A 23765-nucleotide genomic window follows, 5' to 3' on the forward strand; every position below is an offset into this window, starting at 1 on the left:
ATGGCTGTGTTGGTTTCATCCCACTGTCCAAAAACACACTTTGGTAGTTGGATTGGTGACTCAAAAGCGTCTGTAGGTGTGAATGTGTGAGTGTGTGTCACCCTGAGAAGGAGTGATGCCCCCTCCAGGGTGTGTTACCACCTCGCGCCCAGTGATTCCGGGTAGGCTCTGGCCCTACCGCGACCCTGAACTGTATAGGCGGTTACAGACAATGAATAAATGAATGAATATCCATTACTTCAATCACAGAGTCCATAAGGGCTCCTTTGTGGACCCATAACCATTCATCATTCATCCAAGGGTGTTAATCAGGAGCTTGGGCCAACCTCTACACTTCTGGGATGGTTTTACACTAGATGCTGTGAGGATTAGATGGCATTCACCCACAAGAACATCAGTGAAGTCAGGTATTGATTTTTAAATATTAGTTTTAGTTCACAAAATCCAGTCCAACTCATCCTAAATTACCGGATGCGGATCTATCAATCCAGAGAATGTAATCGCACTGCTCCACAGCACAGTGCTGAAGAATGTCAGTTCTTAGCATTAAACAAGATGACTTTTATTTATTCATTTTTACCAAATGCCCCAGTTTATGCTCAGTGGGGCTCTATAGGTTGAGAAGGGCCTCACCAAAACTGGGTGTGTGCACAAGCAAGTCATCCAGGTACATGATATTATGTGGCCATTCCATCAACTATTTAAAGATTCCTGGAGCGTTACATAACCCGAATGGCATCACTTTGAAGCACAAGCTGGTGTGCATGTCCTCTTCTCCTTCCGCAGTATGTGAGCATTGTGTATGTAGGTATCTATACTGACTGTTAGATTTGGCAGCATTTAAGCTTGAGGTATTTTGCATTCTAGTTTATACACTAACATTATGCTCAGTAAACTCTATGCTCTGGCTGACTGCTAAATCCCTTAAAAGTCTATGTAAATAAATACAATAACTATAACTGATTCAATGTCAGTGTTACTTACATAAAATAAATTAAAAACGGTATATTTCTATCTATATCTTACTTTATCGTAATAATAAAGAAATCAGTTTTTGTTGGTAGGAATTTTTCACACCTGAAAGATATTTTAGTAACAAAAGCAATCTAGGTTACCACTAGACGGTAATATCTGTATTATCTATAAATATTAAAGATGAATATAATAAATAATATATAAACATTCAAGATAGAGCAGCACAGTGGGGCTTCGGGTACTCTCAGTGAAACATCAGCTCCAGGGTCTCAGGGTCCTGTCTTCAAAGAAATGTTATCTAAGGAGTGACAAAACCCCTTCCAGTATTTCAAGGATGAGTTGAATGGCCATCAAACCCTCAGAGAAATGTTCCATTGCCCAATTCACTGGGCCAGGTCAAGCCTAGGCTTAAGGTGTATAAAAGCTTCCAAGCACTGGGCTTTGGACCGTGGAACTGCTGGAGCGTTATTAAATACCTCTGGGTTATACATGACATTACATCACCACATCACAAATCAGTTTCTGAAAATTTTATTGCCAAAATAACTGTTTCTATTTACAGGGGTGTGTGTTAATGATTAGACCATGAGAGCGTGCACAAACATGACAGTAAAGAATCAAGAAAAAAACACAAGCTTTCCAAACCTGCCGAAACTGACAACAGACTTCCTTTGTTTAGAAACATGATTAGAACAGTTAGTACTGGAATGTCCAGCTACAGACCAGCCCGTGTTCTTAATAACAATGACCAATGAACTGGACATTGCTGATATTTTCATTGTATCTAAAAGTTAACAGTGTGTTCATCAGAAATGTCCTCCAATAAAACCAATACAATAACAAATCTCACAATGAACGATATGCCCATCTGCTCTAAACTCACACGGTTTAAATGCACTTTAAAATATGCAATGTTTTAAATTATATATTACTTTATATGAATTACTTCTTAATCAAATCTTACATTTAAGAGCAATACCAACATTTGAGAACCATTAATGACCTTAAATGTTTCCTTATGGAAAACAAATACAACAGAACTTAACTTTGATAACATTAAATGGATGCCTAATGTATGTGGTAGGAAAAGCTAGGCCAGAACCTGGACAATACCTGCGTATGTAACATGCCATTTTATTTAAAGTTATAATCAGGATTAGATTTTGGAATGCTCCAGCATTTCTTGATGTCATAAATTAGATTGCACTACTTGTTTTTTTTTTGTTTTTGTTTTTGTTTTTTACAATTTCTTTTTTTTTGTTTTTCATTATAACATCTACATTAAACTTTAAGTACTGATATTTGTAATGTGAACATTTGTTAATCATTGCAGTATTGCCATTGTGATGTTTGTAATGAGGAAATTTTGATAAATCATTCATCTTAATATCACATCTTTATCACATAAAATAATGCAGTACAATGCTGTAACCATGTCGTGATGGATTTTTAACTGTTTTGATGCACTGCAATAAATATATATATATATTCACTCTACTAGTATTTTGTCTATACTGTGCAGCTCCTAACAACCTTCCTGATTAAACCTTTAAAGATGATCTAAAAATCTGGCTCATTTCTGAACGTGGCTACAAGCATTCTCCATGGGATGGATTTTTCTCCATTAGTGAGTTTCTGGAGCTAATTCTCCTACATAACGCTTATCACCCACTCACGCAGTCACAGACAAACAGACCCTCCCTCACTCACTACATATGCATAAGCACAATTCACAAGTCTATTTTCTCTGTAGTCCCTAGTACAGTATCTCTGTTTGTGGTATTAGTTAGGATTGTGTGCGTGTGTAATGCAGGTGTTTCATTGTAAACAGACTCCAGAAGCTCCTGTGGATCCGGACGGCCTGCTGAGGCTGTAACGGGACCTTGTTGTGGCTGTAGGACCTGCTGACCCGGCTGCATCTGTGCGAGCCTCTCCAACTCCGCCTGCCTCCTGCCTCTCCGCTTGCCCAGGATTTTGACATAGTTGGCCGGGACGAGTCCTGTAGTCTGTCCATCAGCACTTGCTAACAGCCAGCCACGAACTCTTGGCTGTTGCTCTGGTAACAAACAGATGCATTTCATGGGAAGGTTATAAACAAAATAAATGATAAGATAGTACTATTCCCTTTATATAAAACTATTCACTTTACAAACACAACTTGTCCAAACTTGATCAACTGGGCAGCATCAGAATATGGAGGGTTTTTTGTGGTAATATTATATAATTAAATGAATAACAACATTATTAATTAAAAGGATAATTAATTAAGTAAATGTTTCATTAAATATTTTTTTATAAAAGCTTAAATAATTTTATGTGATTTATCCAATTGTGATTTCAATGTGCAGTTTAAATATTTTTAAATTGTATTATATAAATCATTTAAGTAATTATTTAACTATTTATATGCTTATTTCATGCGCCTTGCAGCCTTGCACCATAAAATAATCACATCAGTCAACATCAACCGTCAGTGGGCGGGTCTACCTCCAATCCAGTCAGATTGATTGGCTAGATCCTAGCATTAACCAACAGACATTTTGGTCTCTTAAAATATTAGTAGACAGAAATATGAATCTAACATACGTGATCAATCTGTCTTGCCTTACTGCATAATCTAGTCAATCAATCTGACTGGATCGGATTTAGGCCTGTCCACTGATGGGTGATGTTGACAGATTTAATCATTTCATGGTGCAATGAAAATAAATATATAAATATGAAATCAATATATATATAAATAGTTATATAATTAATTAAATGATTTTAATTATACAATTAAAAAAACTTTCAAATGCACATTTAAATCACAACTAAATAAATCACAAAATGATTTAAGCATTTACTTCAAATTTTAATTATTTAATGAAACATTCAATTACTTTTAAATGTTTACTTTTTTAAATTAATTCTTCTTTTAATTAATGATTTCTTTATTAATTTAATTATACAATACTTTCACAAGAAACTTCTCCATATCAGAACAGATAAATCTATTATTGTTCATTCATACTGTGGAACAACCAATAGGTGGAGTTCTACAGAGTCTTGACAGTGTCTACAGAGTTGAGGCTCTAAAAAAGTGGCCAGTGAGCAAAAACACATGATGGGGTTTTCTAATAAAATTACCAGTGGGAGGAATTATGAATTACAAGTTTGTAATACATTATCAAATATGTTTACCCTTGGGAGCCAGATTAAGCATGTCTCCAGCCTGAAGGGAGATCTCTTCTTCTGAAGCAGCATTAAAATCATACTCAGCTCGAGCCACCACATGGTCATCCTCACCACTCGCCCAGTTAGTGCCTGGACACAGAAAAGCTCAGTTGAGCAGAACATAAAACTGCTTCTGCAAATATGAGATAATCAGCCACAAAGGAAACAGTCAGCTGCAGCTATGCTAATGAGCGTACTTATTTAGAATTTCTAAAAATTATTTATTTAGAATTTTTGACATTTTCTACATCCCCAATTCCAATAATGTTGGGACATTGTCCATCCATTTTCCATCGCTTATCCGGGTCCGTGTCGTGGGGGAAGCAGTCCGAGTAAAGAAACCCAGACCTCCCTCTCCCCAGCCACTGCTTCCAGATCCTCCGGGGGTATACCGAAGTGTTCCCAGGCCAGTCGAGACATGTAGTCTCTCCAGCGTGTTCTTGATCTGCCCCAGGGCCTCCTCCCCATTGGAAATGCCTGGAACACCTCACCAGGAAGGCGTCCAGGAGGCATCCAGGACAGATGCCCGAACCACCTCAACTGGCTCCTCTCAATGTTACTGAGTTGGGATGTTGTGTAAACCATAAATAAAAATAGAATATGATAACTTGCAAACCCTTTTAAATTGAATACACTACAAAGACAAGAAATTTAATGTTCAAACTGATAAAATGTATTTTTTTTTTGCAAATATTCACTTATTTTGAATTTGAGGCCTGCAACATCTTCCAAAAAAATTGGGACAGGGGCATGTTTACCACTGTGTTACATCACCTTTCCTTTTAATAACACTCAATAAGCATTTGGGAACCAAGGACACTAATTGTTGAAGCTTTGTAGGTGTAATTCTTCCCATTCGTGCTAACTTCAGTCGCTCAACAGTGCGGGGTCTCCGTTGTCGTATTTTGCGCTTCATAATGCACCACACATTTTCAATGGAAGATAGGTCTGGACTGCAGGCAGGCCAGTCTAGTACCCACACTCTTACTATGAAACCATGCTGTTGTAACACATGCAGAATGTAGCTTGGTATTGTCTTGCTGAAATAAGCAGGGACGTCCCTGAAAAAGACGCTACTTGAATGGCAGCATATGTTGCTGACTTCGCGCTGATAACAATCCGGACAGTCAATTTCCTCTTTGGCCTGTAGGACACAACGTCCATGATTCATTCATTCATTATCTGTAAGCGCTTATCCAATTCAGGGTCGCGGTGGGTCCAGAGCCTACCCGGAATCATTGGCCACAAGGCGGGATTACACCCTGGAGGGGGCGCCAGTCCTTCACAGGGCAACACAGACACACACACAAACTCACACCTACGGACACTTTTGAGTCGCCAATCCACCTACTAACGTGTGTGGGAGGAAACCCATGCGGACACGGGGAGAACACACCAACTCCTCACAGACAGTCACCCAGAGCGGGAATCGAACCCACAACCTCCAGGTCCCTGGAGCTGTGTGACTGCGACACTACCTGCTGCGCCACCGTGCCGCCCCACGTCCATGATTTACAAAAACAATTTGAAATGTGGACTCGTCAGACCACAGGACACTTTTCCACTTTGTGTCAATCCATCTCAGATGAGCTTGAGCCCAGAGAAGCTGGCACTGTGTCTGGATGTTGTTGATATATGGCTTTAGCTTTGCATGGTGTAGTTTTAACAAACTCTGTTCACTGACAGTGGCTTTTTGAAGTGTTCCTGAGCCCTTGTGGTTGGTTTTAATGCAGTGCCGCCTGAGGGATCGAAGGTCACAGGCATTCAATGTTGGTTTTCGGCCTTGCCGCTTACTTGCAGATATTTCTCCAGATTCTCTGAATCTCTTGATGATATTATGGACTGTAGATGATGAAATCCCTAGATTTGTTGCAGTTGTATGTTAAGAAACTTTATTCTTAAACTGCTGGATGATTTGCTCACGCAGTTAGTCACAAAGTGAACATCCTTGCTTGTGAACGACTGAGCCCTTCAGTGATGCTCCCTTTATACCCAATCATGACAATCACCTGTTTACAATTAACCTGTTCACCTGTGGAATGTTCCAAACAGCTGTTTTTTGAGCATTCCTCAACTTTCCCAGTCTTTTGCCTCTGTCCCAACTCTTTTGGAACGTTTTGCAGGACTCAAATTCAAAATGAGTGAATATTTGCCAAAAAAAAAAAAAAAAAAAAAGGATTTGCAAATCATCATATTCTGTTTATATTTGTTTCACACAACGTCCCAACTTCATTGGAATTGGGGTTGTAGAACATTAATACATGTATTCAATTTTTACTATAGCTATAGTTGCTATTAAATTTGAAAAATTATGTTTTTGCACTGAATTTGAAAGAGTGCCATTTTCAAATCAAAAGGCCATATCAAAAGGCCAAGGAAAGCCATATTTATTACATTAATCAACGCTGTCAATGGGTTTTAGGTAGAGAAATATATGACGTAAGGCTCTTGCATGTTACAGCCAACTGGATGTGCTGATCTTCTATGTGCTTAAAAGTGGTCTGCAGCATTATAATTTTTAAAACAGCTCCAACAGATCCCAACATTCTAGGGGTCACCAATCTTATTCAAAAAGGGTCAGTGTGGCTGCAGGTTTTCGTTCCAATCAAGCTGTTTGAATTCAGGGGCTGCATCTTTCGAAAAACACATTTGTGGACAGATTATGTCACAGGGGCGCGACTAGACTGCCTCATTTTGGAGGCTCCTTCATATGCGGCCGAAAAAATTCATCCCTTTTCCTGAAAAATGAAGGATGCAACTGGACTATCCTTTAAGAGCCAAGATATCCCACGGTTTTATTGCGTGCCGCTAGTATTTCAGAATATTGCGATATTAGCAGAGGAGCGAACAGGTTTTAAACGCACTATACTCAATATCAAATCATTAATAATGCAAATATTAAGAAGGAAAAATGTACTTGAATGTTTATTTTGTTTAAGGAGCAATGAGTAGTTTATTAAACTGTAGGAAAATGCAGTGCTTATCTATAAATGAACACTTATCTCTTGTTAATCAAGAGCTGCGTTTAATGACAGTAATTGTCGTAAAACAGGAAATCCGCCATAGACTGTCCCATTTTGGTTTAGACTTCGAAGGGCACTCAGCAGCTTTTGAAGGACCGACCACGTCCTTTGAAGGATTCAGCCCCTGAATTGAGATGCAGCTACTGTTTAACTGTTTAGAGAGGAGACTAGTTGATTAAACAAGCAGAATCAGGTGTGCGCTGCTTAACTGGAATGAAACCTTGCAGCCACACCTGCCCTTAGATTGGTGATTTTTCCCAATATTTTCGTTATTATATATTTAATTTTACATTTCCTTACCATTCTCCTCTGCACTCTCCTCAGACCTTAGTAGCTTCCAGATCAGGTAAGGCCCTCCAAATACCACAGCAAAAAACAGGAAAATGGGCCAAGACTTGACAGAGTTGGCTTTGGAATCGTCCATTCTGGTTCCTCCAGCTCCGGCAGAAGGAACCAGACTGTCTGCCCACAGGTCCTCTGCCTCCAAGTCTGTACGCAAGCCCAGAATCCTCTGCATGCGGTGGTAGAAGTAGCGTAGCGTACGAACCAGGGCAAAGGCAGAGAGCACTTTGGTGAAGTGGACACGCAGGCGTGAAAAGTGGTTAGCTACATCCAAAACAGCACGGAAACTGTTGTAGACAGCTGAGAAGGTGGCATCCAGCATCATGCTGACTGAAGAGAAGGCATGCACAATGCTCTCGATGGACTGGAATGCACCCCGGCTGCTCTCCTCAGCCTGCTGGACAAAGCGGCTTGGGGGAGCATCCTCCAGACGAAGTCGGTTGTATCCCAAACCGCCTCCCAAGCCGTATCCACCATAACTGTAGGGACTGTAGCCTCCGCCATAACTATAAGGGCTGTAGGATGAAGCAAAAGAACCATAGGCTGGACGATAGGTCTGCTGGACAGGCCGTGGAGGGATTGGAGGAGCCACGCGTGTTAAAACTGGGGGACCTGTTGCTGGGGTTCCGCTCACTGATGCTGTGACAAAGTCTGCAGACCTGTATAATAAAATACATAGACATGAATGGCAAAGGAGTACATACAAAATGGCTCCTAATTAGAAGACATTCCAGGAGATGAACCAGACAAACACAGTAACACACAAATACGCTATGAAATCACAATCAAACTAGAAATATGGTATTCTATGTTTAGTATTCAAGCCTCAAATCAGAAGAAATTGGTGGTCTTCACTGTAGAAAAAAAATCCTGAAGCCTAACAGATATTTTGCCAGACTTTTTCATCCTTAACTATGGGGAAGGAGGAAACATGGTAGTGAATAACATATTTGAATCAGAACATTTTACTTTCAGGTGAGATTCAGTTTTGGAGGCTGACGCTTTAGAGGAGTTGACACTAGATCTAACTCATGCCGTGGTAGATAGTGAGGCTCTCAATTTAGAAACTCCAAAATTGAAGGTTCTACAAGGAACATTAGAGGATTGTTCAAATAATGAATTACTTATTTTTATAGTTTCACTTATATAGTGCCTTTCTAGATACCCAAGGACACTTTACAATCAACACTGCTCAGAATGCCAATCCATTCAACACTCAATCCACACACACACTGGCGAGAAGCGGCAGCCAAACGTACTCTCAACCAGGAACGACCGTCCACCTGGAGGACTGCATCAGAATAGAACGCCAATCCATATCTGGGCATACACACACACACACTCATTCACTCCCACACATACACACACATTCACTCACACCAGGACAGTCATTAGGGAAGTCAATTCACCTAACCTCCATGTTTTTGGATCAACGTTAAATGTTAACATTATGAATAAAAATCTCCCTTTCGGTGTTTGGCCAAAAGAATGTTAAGAAAAACAACCCTTTCACTTTTATTGTATGCTGCATAAGTCAGAAAATATGGGATACAACAAATGCCTCAGATTTTGTGCTGTATCTTATGTAGAGTGCATATACTTTAGAGTTGTCTTGCTTCCTCATCTGAGTCTCTCCAATAACAGAACTGGACACATGTTAATATGAAGTGCAAAGACATGGCTACACAGCAAAACAAACAACTCGTGCAGAGAAATGTTTACTTGTTAAAAATGTTGAAAACTAGAAACAAACAAACAAACAAACAAAAAGACAAAAATTCTGAGTTTTTCCTCAATCCTTGACTCGTGCTGAACTGAAGGGTGGGGCTCATTAATATTTATAGGACCAGACGCTGAAACTGATTTAGGCTGGATGTGAAAAGTGTTTGTTATTTGATCCTTGTGGTATTTTGACCAAAGCATAGCACTTATTTCATCAAGACCCCAGGAAAATATATTAACTTGTGGAAAAGAAGTATAGCCTAATTTGTCCATTTTAAGGATTTTCTAGGGACCTTTGATGTTTTAAGAACATTTTAAAGATAACGTTCCTCCAGAAAACTTCACTAACGGCACCTTTATGGGTTCTGCTGGTGTAACAATGGAAAGAACCCCTTAAGAATCTCCCAGAAAACTTCTGCTTTTAGTGTGGGAGGACTTAAAAATAATGTGGCTCATTCAAATATGAAGAAATATTTTTCATATATCAGATGTATGTTCACCCAATACTAACTATTTTAATGATACATTTAACGGCTTGTATTGTGAAAAAAAAAACCAAATAGGCATTCAATTTATGCTCTGTACTGTGATAAATAATAAACTAAATACACAATAAACTGTAAAAAAAGCACAACCACTTCCAATAATACATCGTAATGTGTACAGTTGAATGTTAGTGATCTGAGGGTCAACGTGAAAGTTCACTAGCAACATGCTGTCCATAACTAACAAACACGTTATTTCACCGCAACTAGCTAATCATTTCACAACATTGGGGTATGACAACGTTGTAACCGTGTATAAAACTAACAATAATGCATACTAATCTGCAAAGGACGCTAATATCGATCAAAGGTTGCGTAAGTGTGCAGATAAGATTAAAATTATACCAGACAACAACACTGGGCCTGTCATCGTGCTGTGAGGCCAACTGCAAATAAAAAAAACGATTTTTATAGATTTAAGACAGAATGGCAGACTGATGATAAAGGTTTTACTGACCGATAGCTCAGTGGAGCTGTTAAAGTTCCGGGAATTGGTCTCTCCCAAGGTTTTATTGGTGGCTGAGACATTATTTTGGTGCTAAGCTAAAAGTCAGGAGCCCAGAGGCAGAGCTCCGCTCTATCACGGCGCTGTAAGAATTTACCGTAAATACCAGCTTATTAACACCTCTCAAAGAAGCACTAATACCGTAATTACCGGGCTCTATATTGCACTGCTCATAAAAATATCTTCTACCTTTATCATGCTAACTCTTTAATTTTATTCATATCCGTTATTATTTATAATAAGCTTTAAGTTCGTATAATGTTTTAATACTACTAATACTACTACTACTAATAATAATAATAACCCCAAAATATGAATTCGGCGTTTATGGTTGTAAAGTACGGTGAATTTCCTTTCTGTACGAAACGTTAAACAATATAATATGTATACAATTGTTATTTAACTGTATGCTAATTCGTATGATAGAGAACATCACAAGCACAGACAAACGGTCGGTAAAAAGACAAACACTTATTAAACCCTCGGATTCATCACTAGATGGAGCCATTGTTTAACACTCACTGAGCAATTACAACTCTAATATTTTTTTTTTTAATGTCATTTGTCGCATGTGATAACAAGAAACAAACCAAAATAAAAAACTTTATGTATCGGAAGTGTAAAATAAACATGTTATTTTTTAACCATATCTGCGCTATATGACACATTTGTTAAGGACGCTTGCTTTAAGGAAATAAAGAGTGGGTAGCTCTACCTTTGCTCTCTCTTCATAGCTCACTGCAGTTTTATAACAATTGGGTATATTTGGATTTTCAGCTTTTTAGTTATAATGATACTGTGAACAAGGCTTTTGACGTTTTGAATGTTCGTTTAGGGTTTCCTCTTGCTAAGGAATGATATTTGAACCAATGTCCTGTATGAGTTCATCAGAAGAGTAGAGTATATATTGCAGTATCTCAAAGGGGACTATTCAAAGGTATCCAACAGTTACCACCATTCATTGCACATGAAATGCATTCTTTGCCAAAGTTATTGCTATTATTACATTTTATACTTTTTGTATTAATATGTTAAAAAAATAAAAACACAGTCGTTGTGCAAAATTGCATTACATCAAATTATAGATTCCTTCTCATCTGGCTTCCTCACCCCACCCCGACAATTGATGGGTTGTGGTTACTTGGGTTTATGATGTAATAAACCCTTCCTGTCTAAATCCGCCTATATGAAAGTGTCTTTGTAACACTGTCGTTTCAATCAGAAAAACGTAGCCATGGTGCTCAATTATACTTTTATTTTATCTTATAGAGTTTAACAAACACCACAGGTTAACGAGTTAAAAGTTTTAATTTTCACTGGAACGGGTGTTTCAGTTGGTTTTCTGTAGAAAATATGTTACCTATTTTATATGAATCAACATGTAATTTGGTCAGAGATGGTTGTAATGTTGCGTACGGATGTAATTGCTGAAGAGCTCTGCTTGAGAGTATGAAGTAATAGCCAATCACAATGAAAAGATGGCATATTTCTAGCCAATCAAAACACAATAGAAGCACATATTCTGGCCAATCAATGTAAGGGAATGGCGGGACTTGTACGAAAATGGGTGTGAAATAAAATCCACCGCTTTTAGGCCTCCGCCCTATCATCCGTCGTCATCACGCACAGTGACGTGAAACGCGTCCGCCCAATCCCAGCGCGCCTCCGCAGCGCAGGAGCGAGGCGGAGTGATATGGCAGCTTTGTGAGCGGTCAGGTGGAACCTAGCTATTTCGGTGTGTTTTCTTTTTGTCCCCTTTATATTAATCCGCCGAAGCCTTTGGGTAGATTTGGGGAGAAGTGACAGCTGCTAAAATGATCTATTTGATAGTGATTTCCGCGCTTTCCGGCGCTGTGTTGACGCTGCTGTTGCAGCTGGCGCTGCTTTACCGGAGGAGCCCAGAACCGGTGAATAGAACCGAGCAGTACCACAGACCCGCGGCCGAACCAGCGCTCAGGGACTATTTCCAACAACATCAGCATCAGCAGGCAAGCGAACCGGGCCAGAACCTGCAGGAAAGCACGGTGTCATCCAGGCAGAATGAGGGAAAACAGCCACAATCACAGTCTCAATCCCAATCTCAACCACAGACATCCCAGTCCCAGTCTCAGTCTCAAACCCAGTCTCAATCCCAATCCCAAATCCTGGGAGAGACTGGAGTGGAAACCTGTGGCTTCCTCAATGCCATTATCCTATTTTTGTTTCGTGAGCTCAGAGACACCCCAGTTGTACGCCACTGGGTCACCAAGAAGATACGGGTGGAGTTTGAAGAACTTTTACAGACAAAAACAGCTGGGCGCCTTCTGGAAGGCCTCAGTCTCCGGGAGATTTCCCTGGGTAACTCGGTGCCCGTATTCAAGACCGCCCGACTAATGAAGCCCGTTGCCGTCAACGAAGAGGGCGTGCCAGAAGAACTGAACTTTGAAGTGGATCTGGAGTACAATGGAGGCTTCCACCTGGCCATTGACGTGGACCTGGTATTCGGAAAGTCTGCATACCTGTTTGTGAAGATGACCCGAGTAGTTGGACGTCTGCGTCTGCGGTTCACGCGTCTGCCCTTCACACATTGGTCTTTCTCCTTCCTCGAAGACCCGCTGATTGACTTCGAGGTCAAGTCACAGTTTGAGGGAAGGCCGCTGCCCCAACTCACCTCTATCATCGTCAACCAGCTCAAGAGGGTCATCAAGAAGAAGCATACGCTACCCAATTACAAGATCAGGTAAAGGCTTTAAGGTGAAGTTCTGTCATATGGATAATGGGCAATATCGCAAAAGATGAGATCATAGTTCCTGAAGATATTTTCATGATACATGCTTAGTAATAACATGTTTAATTTTAAATCAGACCTTTCACATAACACTGAACAAAACATATTTGAACATGTCTAATATTTTTATTTTAGGGCAAAGAAACTGGTTTGTATCACACTCACATTTAGCAGGCTACAAATTAGCCACAAGGGCGTGCCATTAGCAGCCAGTTAGTCTCTGGTGCTTTGAATAAATGGTGTTTTTCATCCACCCTGGTACTGTCTGGATAAATTCACAAACTTAATGCCCTACATTTTATATTTTCATGTCTGTTATTTGGCGCGGGATTGGGATTTAGGTTAGACATGGATATCAAAATTTCACAATTTCACAGTACCAACTAAATTACTTCAGTACTCTATAAAACCATGTCATCTGGCAGTGCTGAATTTCATTAGACCTGCAGTTAGTCTTCACATTATCTGAGAGACAAATACAATGCTTGTTCTATAATTTACACTCCTGATTGTCTATTTAAATTTCATTCTGTAAGCCACCTTCAGTTTCGTCTCTTCTGGGAAGGCTTTACACAAGACTTTGGAACATTTCTGTGTGGATTTGCTTGTATTCATCCACATACGCATTAGCACTGATGTTGAAAGAATACGTCTGGTTCACAAACACCACTTCGATTCATTTCAAAGGGTTAGACAGCTCTTCACTCTCTGCAAGGCAAGTTTGCTTCACAAAACAGTACAGAAATATTTAAGCAGTAAAACAGTAGAAGAATTCCAAAATTGAAAAGATACAATATTTTAAAAGCAATTAAAATAGTAGTAGTGCAAAAAAACACAATTTTTTAAAATAATATAATTTAGTTATAAATTGTATAATATAGTTATAAATGATTCAAAATTATTATGAAAAAATTGGAGCATCAATAAGCTGTTAATCAGTTCTTGGGAGACCCATTGCTAACTAATTTTAAAACCTCCAAGAGTTGATAAAAGTTAGGAGAATATTTACTCAAATAATTTCTAGCCCCTGGGTGAAGAAGAGCACTAAAATTGACCACCTTCAGTTGATGAATTGCAGCCATAACTGAATCATATCTTACTTCAAAGTATTATCAACCTCTAAGCTGTTAATCAAATATTGAGGTATCTTATTTTAAAACCTCTATGGAGTTTTTAACCACGCACACACAGAACATGTTTTTAGAGTTTACAGACATTTACTGTCATGGTTTTACAGTTTTTCACCGCATAATTTACAGACATTTTTTACAGTGTATAATAACATTATTATTGCTGGTGGTGGTTGGAGTAACAGTAAAACTGCACCTGTTGCTCAGTAAGAAGAGTAAAGTCATGCCTGGAGGTTTGTTCTTATACATACAATTGGTATCACATCTCGTTGACAGAGCTTGGGTAAGCTGATAGGCTCTTGTTTATATAATAAATAAATAAATAAATAAGCCTAGTTAATGCAATGTAATATAAAATAATATTATTAATATTACACATTATTTCCTGTTTCACTCACACATACACGTATATATATATTAGTCTAATCAGATGTAGTGGGTATGCAGTGCCTAGCTGGACCTTACTCTTCCCACTATTTGCCTGATGACACTCACTGCAAAGTGCCCCCCCCCCCAATTGTTTAAATGGTAATTGAACAATTGGGGAATGCATGCTGGAGAATCAGGGAGGTTACTTTTTCTTTCCTTATGAATTGAAGCAACAAACAATATTTTTTTATTATTTATTTATTAAACTTTGAAAATGGTGGAATTTGTTTGTCATTTTATAACATGCTCTGTTGACTGTGGAATAGAAATACCCCATTTAGTTCATAGAAGCAAGAACATCTGAAGAAGCTTTTTACACGAGTCTAATTCTTTTTCAACATTTTTATTCACCCCGGTAAACTGATGAGCAACTCTCGCTTTTCTGGAGTCACCTTTTGCAACTCAACAATTAATTGTAATTGAAGTTTGTATTAATCCTTTCTGTTTGAACCAAGATAGCATCAGAGCCACAGGTAAATGGATAGAGTCAGGATTAAACCTCTTTAAAGCCCCTGGGAACCCATTTTGAAATTTTGTGCTTTTTTTATATAATTCTAAACTTGGGTGTTATGTGAAATGTTCAGCAAAGTTTAAATAAAAAGCACAAATATGATAAATCTCTCCTCAAAAATGACCAAAATACACTCGCTCCTCAGAGCTCTCTGAGAACAGTGTGGGTGTGGCCCAATACTAATGACCATGCATGACTGACAGCTCTCTATCACTGAAGAACAGAATGCTATTGACGTTACCATGGCAACACAACCTCGAGACAGAGCAGTCGTGGGTTTTTTTTTCTGGGGTTTACTCTGTACTGCAGTTGTCATTTTACACAATATACACAATAAAATGGCACAGGCGGGTAGAATTGGCATTATACAGTCGTTCATGTGCAAACCTACGGATGTCTTTTGTCTTTTATGTGTCTGGGGCTTTTATCCCCGCTGCTGTACATGCCTGCCTAGTGTGGCCGCTGTCTCCGCTGTACTGCCGACTGAGTGGGTCTGCCTTCCCCGCTGCTACTCTGCTGTGCGCCCTGGCCAAGTGCAGCAGCTATTACCGTTGATAGGACGTTAAACACGCCAACCGGGTGTGGCTGTTTTCCCCACTGCTACATTGCTGCACATGCCGGCCCAGTGTGGCCGCTATCGCCGCTGTACTGCCAACCCAGTTGGTCTGTCATTCCTCACTGCTACTCTGCTCTGTGCCCCGGCCAAGTGCTGCTATCTCCGTTGATATCCTGTTAAACACGCCGACCGTGTTGACGAAAGATGACCAGCATTACTGGTCATTTTTGAGGAGAGATTGTATCATATTTCTGTTGTGTTTTTTTTTTTATTTAAACTTTGCTGAACATTTCACATAACAGCCAAGTGTAGAATTATACAAAAAAAAAATTAAAAAACACGACAGTTCAGAATGGGTTCCCAAGAGCTTTTTAGAGATTGCACAGATCTTAAGTGTGTGTGTGACACAAATCGTATTGACTGAATGCATGTGAGCCTACACTATGCATTTTGACTCAAAAAATCATTAGCCAAGAATCCCAGATGCTTTGGAATAAATGAATTTAACTCTCCGAGCCTTTTCTTGTCATCACTAGCCTGGTAACCACAAAGATTCTTATAGGGTTGAAGCATTCCTGGCAGTTGCTTTTTCAATGCTCCTTTGATTGGCATTTGTAGAATGCTTTCATTCTGAATTTTATGTGCGTATAAGGAAATCTTAGATACCTGTGCATCACATAGACTACACCACTGCTCACATCTGTAAGAACCTGCAGCAGCAACAAAAGCTAAAACTTTAGCATTGTCAAAATTTTAAAACAGCCTAAATCTGTTAAGGGTTACACCAAAAAATTAGTAGAAATATTTATATTGTATTCCTACATACATGAGTATTTATATTCTTAGAGTGAACTTTGTTGGGCAAGTTTAATTATGTTTTGTCACTTTGTTTTAGCTAGCAGCATATGCCAAATTTGACAGCCTAGAAGAGGCATTTTCACTGACTGACTCCTAATGTTGAAATGCACATATGTAAGTAGGAACGTTATTTCACATTCTGCTGTTAGTTTAGCCATATTTCACAAGTTGGCACTACTACACCATCTCTTGTTAGTTCAGCCATATTTCACATAGCGCTTTTCCACCTACGAGTAAACGGAACGGTTCCAGTTTTTGAACTAAATTTGGAACCATTTGGCACAAAAATAAGTTTGAGGTTCAGTAAGTCAGAGCTCAGAGCTTCACACACAGTGTTATAGCCCAGTGGAGCTTGATGGGGTAATTTACAGAGTTTTATGAATCAATAATAGGAAATAAAACAGGAACATGCTCCATTTGTGTGTGTTTCTGGAGCTGTGTTTGGTTCTGCATTAGTTACGTCACTCAGCAGATCACAAGCTCAGTAGGACGGCTTGTAACTCTGCAACATTTACACATTTTATACATTTATTATATCTTACAGAGAGGAGGACTGTTGAATTTGTCTTATTTCACGTGATTTTGTGTCTTTGTGGTGGGGAGACATTTTGTGGCATTAGTGTGTTTATAAAACTCAATACAGTAAGTAAGCAAGTATTTATACAGCACTTTTGACAGACACAAGCCAAAGTAAGTGCTTTACAAAGTCATGACACAACATAAAATACAATATATATATATATATATATATACACACACACACACACTCAAAAAATAAAGGGAACACTTAACACACTTCTGTGAAATCAACCTCAATGCGGGCTGTGGCAAGGTTTGCTGTGTCTGTCAGCACAGTGTCCTGAGCATGGGAGATACCAGTAGACAGGCCAGTACACCAGGAGACATGGAAGGGGCCGTAGGAGGGCAACAGGACCGCTACCTCCTCCTTTGTGCAAGGAGAAACAGTAGGAGCAGTGCTAGAGTCCTGCAAAATGACCAGCAGGCCACTAATATCTATGTTTCTGTGCAAACTGTCAGAAAATCCATGAGGGTGGTATGAGGGCCCGACGTCCACAAGTGGGACTCATGTTTACAGCCCAACGCTGTGTAGGGTAATTGGCATTTGCCAGAGAACACCAAGATTGACAGATTCACCATTGACGCCCTCCATGTATGAGAGCAGGTTCAAAATGAGCACGTGTGACAGACGTGACAGTCTGGAGTTGCCATGGAGAACATTCTGCTGCCTGCAACATCCTCCAGCATGACCGGGTTGGCAGTGGGTGGGTAAAGGTGTGGGGAGGCATTTCTTTGGAGGGTAGCCCTCCATGTGCTAGCCAGAGGAACCGACTGCTATTAGGATGAGATCCTCAAACCCATTATGAGGCCATATGCTGGTGCAGTGGGTCCTGGGTTCCTTCTGATGCATGACAATGCTAGGCCTCATGTGGCTGAAGTGTGTCAGCAGTTCCTGCATGAGGAAGGCATTGATGCTATGGACTGTCCTGCCCCTTCCCCAGACCTAAATCCAATAGAGCACATGTGGGACATCATGTCTCGTTCCATCCACCAACACCACGTTGCACCACAGACTGTCCAGGACATCCCTCAGGAGAACATCTGCCGCTTCATCAGGAGCATGCCCAGGCATTGTAGGGAGGTCATATGGCATGTGGAGGCCGCACTCTACTGAGTCTCATTTTAATTTGACATGAGGAATTTCCACTGAAGTTGGATCAGCCTGTAATTTGATTTTCCACTTTTATTTTGAGTAAGATTCCAAATCCAGACCTCCATGGGATAATAATTTTGATTTAGATTGATCATTTTTATGTTGATTTGTTTTCAACGCATTCCACTATAACAAAGGTTTTTAACTGGAATATTTCATTCATTCTATATCTAGGATGTATTGTTTTAGTGTACCCTTTATTTGTTGGAGCACCCTGAATGTGTGTGTGTGTGTGTGTGTTTTAACAGAACTTTGCGCTCCTTTTCCTATACAACTAATCACATAATAAAAACCACATGTAAGAAAGACATTAATATGAAGCACCAAAAGTTTTCCAGACCTTCCAATGAACACCTTTGTGACAATGGCTATATGGCTAATGGCTGTCTGGCTAAACTAGGCTTGCCTAATTTCTCTTTGTTATACATTTTAGTTAGTAGTCCAGTTGTTTAATTCTTGTGTTCCTTTGACCAAAACATGTCACAGACTTTTCATTAAAAACCCAGAGGACTGTGTTAACTTGTGGGAAAGTTGGGGCATTCTATGCCTTATAATTAGGGATGTCTCGATCCGATCTCAATGATCAGTATGGGGCTGACCACAGCTTTATTTTAATGATCTGTATTGGCTTTATTGAGTCCAATCCTCAATTTCCTCTAGGTGGGAAGCTCACACTCCCCCCTCCTCCTCCTCCTCTTCCTCAAGCCGGTCTTGACCAATGTGAATATTCCCTCCAGCACCCGTGTTTCTAAAATATAGCACGTACTTTTACTTGTATCTCTGATGTACTTGAAGTGTGTACTGTGTAACAGTACTATCTAGGAAAATGTAAGTATTGGATTGGGACTCTATATCAGCAGATAATCAATATTAAGGGACTTAGCCCAGGATCAGGGGCAGAAAAAACTTGATCGGGACATCACTATTAAAATAAATTACAAATTTTACTTAAAAAGTTGCCTACACACACAGCTGCTTATGGCAGTAGGGAGCAAGGTGTGTCACCAGGCTTTGAGACGCACCCACTGTGTCATGGCACTGAACAAAATTTTTACAAACACTTTATGGCAAAATGACCATACAAGATAATGCCAATCCAATAATGCTAATTATAGCAATAAAGCAAACAGTTGTATTGCTCAATGTATGACTTTTGTTTGTCATTCACAAATATCTGTCCCAGTGTGTTTCATTCTCACACACACCCCACCCACACAAGCCTGTACCCAAAACAAAAGAATAAACAGTAGATTTAGCCTACTCTTTGCAGTTCTAACCTAAGAACCTTAGCAGCAGAATCTGTAATGTCCTTGTCTTCAAATAATGTGTAACACAAGATGTGTCCAAAATAATTCTAATAATTAATTCAATTACTTTGAGGCACATTGATCTAAGTGGACATAGATGTTGTGCATTCACACTTTACACACAGTTTTAAATTTCAACATGTACATTGACATGTGTTGGCCAGAGGGGTTAAAAATGTGTCATTGGTAGCATTTGTACTGGTGCGTTGGTATGGAAGCAAATCTGTCTCATCAGACTTTGAAATATTGCCACCTTTTTTGCACTGAAATTATGCATCTGGATTGTGCTGCTTTTGAATTTAAGTCTTCAGATTTACACCTCTGAATATTTTGGTTTGAAATTATGCATCTAAATATAATCTCTCTTGAATAGAACTCATGAATCTTCAAGAACATGTTTTCACTGTTATTATTCAAGGTTAATACATTAAAAAAAAAAATTCAAGCTCAAAAAAATTCAAACAATATATTTAGAAGTTGCTCAAATTCCGTAGACGATATTCAGATACCAAAATAAGAGTACAAAAAATTCAGAGTACACATCCGGGACACCAAGGATGAGTAATCGATTCATTAGGATTTTCTCTTTTACCTTAAATGCTGCACTAGTTGCATTCTGTCACTGCTCGATGGCAAAATACGAACACTTCCATACCATGGAAAAACTACACGTTTAGCTTCCTTCCGCGAATGTTATCTCTTTAATTTCAAAGTGTCTCAAAAATCTGAAAGTCTCACTAAAGACACAATATAACAGACTATTAATATCCTGATGATGAAGAAATTTTACTGTGTAATTTTTGTCATGGCCCTGTGAAAATAGCATGTGATATGACAGAAAATCCTAATGAATCAATTGCTCATCCTTTGTATCCCGGATGTGTACTCTTTTTTGTAACTCGTATTTTGGTATGTGAATTTTGCACTTCCAGGTGCTCGGGTTTCCTCCCACAGTCCAAAAACACACGTTGGTAGGTGGATTTGCGACTCAAAAGTGTCTGTAGGTGTGTTTGTGTGTGTGTGTGTGTGTGTGTGTGTCAGTGTGTCTGTGTTGCCCTGTGAAGGACTGGCACCCTCTCCAGGGTGTATTCCTGCCTTGCGCCCATTGATTCCAGTTAGGCTCTGAACCCACCACAACCCTTTACAGTTACAGTTACAGCGGTTACAGTTAATGAATGAATGAATGAATTACGTCTACCGAATTTGAGCAACTTCGAAAAATATTGTTTGAATTTTTTTGAGCTTGAATTTATTTACCTTGAATAATAACAGTGAAAATGTGTTCTTGAAAATTCACGAGTTCTATTCAAGAGCAATTATATTCAGATGCATAATTTTGAAGCAAAATATTCAGAGATGGAAATCTGAAGACTTAAATTCAAAAGCAGCAAAATTCAGATGCATAATTTCAGTGCAAAAAAATTCAGTGCTACAAATTCAAAGGTTGTAATATTTCAAAGTCTGATGAGACAGATTTATTTCCGTACGTTGGTGTCTGCTTCACTCTGCAGTTACACAGCCACAACACCAGGGCTGAATCTCAAAAATCTTCCTCTACACTATGTATGGTGTAGTAGTATAGTTTTTTAAACCTGTAAAGCGCATTATTTAGGGAGTAGGGCACTATTTCCCATGTATTTCCATACCACCTAACAAGCGTTTTTCTAGAGCCTTTTTCATTTTTATTTGTTCCGTGACATCCAAACCAATGTGTGAGGAAATCTATCATGAATTTGCTGAATTCTGCAGTCTCTGTGTGGAGAAGAGCATTTTCTGTACTTTTTTCATTCAACTTGAACAGCTTTTTGTAAGACTGTGGACCAATCACAGTTGTTGCAATCTGTGTCGAAACGATGCATAGTTGCATTTCTGGGGAAAGTACAGCGTAAGGTTTGCACTGACATGGAAGAAATGCGTTTCCTATGGCTTAGGTTTCAAACAGAAGCAAAGAAGCAGTGTGTTCACAACCACGGATGGGTCAAATGCAGAAAAGTAATTTCTTAAGGGGATCAATAAGGGTGTTTCTTCTTCTTCCTCTAAAAGCAAGTTGGTATGTGGATAGGCTGTGTAAATTTGCCCACAGTTGTGATTGTTTGTGTGGATAGGTGAATATCTGCTGCCTTGTAATGTACTGATGCCATATACAGGGAGTGCCCAATGATTCCAGACTCTTAAATCTTTAAAGGCAAACTTTAAAGGCAATGTCAACAGTTCTGGGGAACTGCTGTTCTCTTTGGTTTGCTTATGTTCAGAAGCTCAGTGTCTTTTAAGGTGGAATGGTTGAGGAAAAACAAACTCTTGTTTGTGTGTGGCAGATATTTAACTTGTCTGAGTTTTTATTCATTGTTTGACTTACACAGAAGCTCATTTGTAACTTGAGTTATTTAGGTTTGTAGCATTTTGATCTTGGTTTTACTTTTCATGCAATCAGCGATCTCCTAAATTTAGAGTCAGTTCCACCTTAAGTAACCTGAAACAGCAAAATTAAGTCAATATTACCCACATGTGGCGCAGGAATGGAGCAATATTTTTTGTTATTAATTTTTTTTAACCAATTAATGACACGAGGGCTTCTTATACACACCAGACCCCTTTCCAGCATGCAGACAGACTGGAGAGCAAATGGTGAGGAAATTTGCTCTTAATTTGAGAAAAAGTATTCTTTGATTAAAACTGTGAACATTTCCAGTAACAGGATTAAGCTGTTACAGCAGATAAATGAGGGAATGTGTGTTTATATCAGTGGCCATGAACAGGTCAGTGTGGAGTTATGAACATTAGTCTTTATGTAGACCACATGTCTATACCTCTCAGGGTCTTTTGGTTTTTATCTGCCCTTCTCTATGGCTAGACGAAGCCTGTGTTGGATCTGGATCTGGATCTGACTCTGCTTTGTATCTCACTTGGGAAGGAGGTACTCTGCCAACATTTTGACTGTAATCTCCTTCCAGGGCCCACTGACCTTGTAATTTGGTTTGTGTTTTTGGTGTGGCTGTTCCAGTGTTTAAAATAGGCTCTTTTTTTTTTTTTTTTGCTTTGTCTGAGAATTTGATTTGTTTGAAATTGCCTTCGGTCAGCAGCACTGCTGCTTGCTATGTGCTGTGGGTTGCTATTAGAGGTCAGTGGGTTAATTACTTTTTGAAGCAGCTGACAGAGACTTTTAAGGTTGAGCTTGGCTTTCGAGTGTTTCACAGTTGGTTACTAGCACGGGCAGATTGAAAATATGAGATTTTTTTTTAAATATCAATTTTGTGACTAGTGACCACCCCTTACATTGCTCCAGCATGTCCAGTTGATCTATAAATTCTGTAACTTGAAGTGCAGATTGTTCCAGCGGTGGTAACATGTTTATATCGGTATTCAACTGAATTGAAAACGAGTTACAGCACTGTCTCACCCAACAGTCTTTTGTGGAGTATCCAGTTCTCTTTCTTCCTCATAACCCCGCCCCCCATCCCACCACCACCACACTCTCACACACACACTGTGGCTGCATATTGTTTTTGTCCGAGTACATTAAGGACATCAGGAGGGCAGTAGCATAGTCTTTTAAAGCTCGCCTGCACTTCCTGGATCCTCTTTGCTGATGCTATATGACACAGCTGAGAATCGCAATTAATTTCAGTTAATATCTGTGTATAAGTGTATATAGGCAGAGTTTGTCTTAGTAAAGAAAGAGTATTCCTTAAATGGATAGAGCAGAATACAAAAGTCACACGAATAAATAGCACTGTATCTAAAAGTAATTTCTGTAGATTGTTCTATTGTTCTATAATTGCCCCCTACATTTCCAATAGAGTATTGCAGTCTGTCAGACTGTTTAAAGTGATCATGTACATTTACACAGAATTATACAGCACATTTTAAATAACCAGTGGAAGCCACAGTGACCCCTATATTTCCAGTGTAGCATTGCAATCTGCCAGAAAGATGGTGTGAATCATATGAGCATTAAAGTGCACTTAAGAAATGAAATAAGAGATGCAAGTCTGGGTTATGTAGCTATACACTGGTATAAACACACAAAAATAGACACAGAAGTCTTCTTGACCGAGAAAGAGGAGAAAATGCAAATATAACTTTGCGAAAGGTCATTGAAACAAAAGACAGCAGAAACCTACAAGAATTTCATATTTTCGTAAGTATT

At 39.2% G+C, this 23765-nt stretch overlaps 2 protein-coding genes across 2 annotated transcripts in view; one reads left to right on the forward strand and one right to left on the reverse strand.

Annotated features, from left to right (window-relative positions):
* Positions 1-1476: 1476 nt before the first annotated feature.
* pex13 (peroxisomal biogenesis factor 13) lies at positions 1477-10419 on the reverse strand. The gene is made up of 4 exons (XM_066682449.1): positions 10281-10419; positions 7515-8215; positions 4159-4281; positions 1477-3031 (listed from the first exon to the last, which is right to left on the reverse strand). The coding sequence occupies exons 1-4, from the start codon at positions 10349-10351 to the stop codon at positions 2706-2708; spliced, it is 1221 nt and encodes a 406-aa protein (XP_066538546.1). The 5' UTR covers positions 10352-10419; the 3' UTR covers positions 1477-2705.
* Positions 10420-12018: 1599 nt separating this feature from the next.
* pdzd8 (PDZ domain containing 8) overlaps positions 12019-23765 on the forward strand; it is a 70185-nt gene continuing 58438 nt past the window's right edge. The window contains exon 1 of the mRNA XM_066672275.1: positions 12019-13047. Coding sequence (XP_066528372.1) covers positions 12143-13047 — 905 coding nt within the window. The 5' untranslated portion in view covers positions 12019-12142. The remainder of the gene's footprint in view (positions 13048-23765) is intronic.

The sequence above is a fragment of the Hoplias malabaricus genome, chromosome 1, assembly GCF_029633855.1.
Source record: "Hoplias malabaricus isolate fHopMal1 chromosome 1, fHopMal1.hap1, whole genome shotgun sequence".
NCBI lineage: Eukaryota > Metazoa > Chordata > Actinopteri > Characiformes > Erythrinidae > Hoplias > Hoplias malabaricus.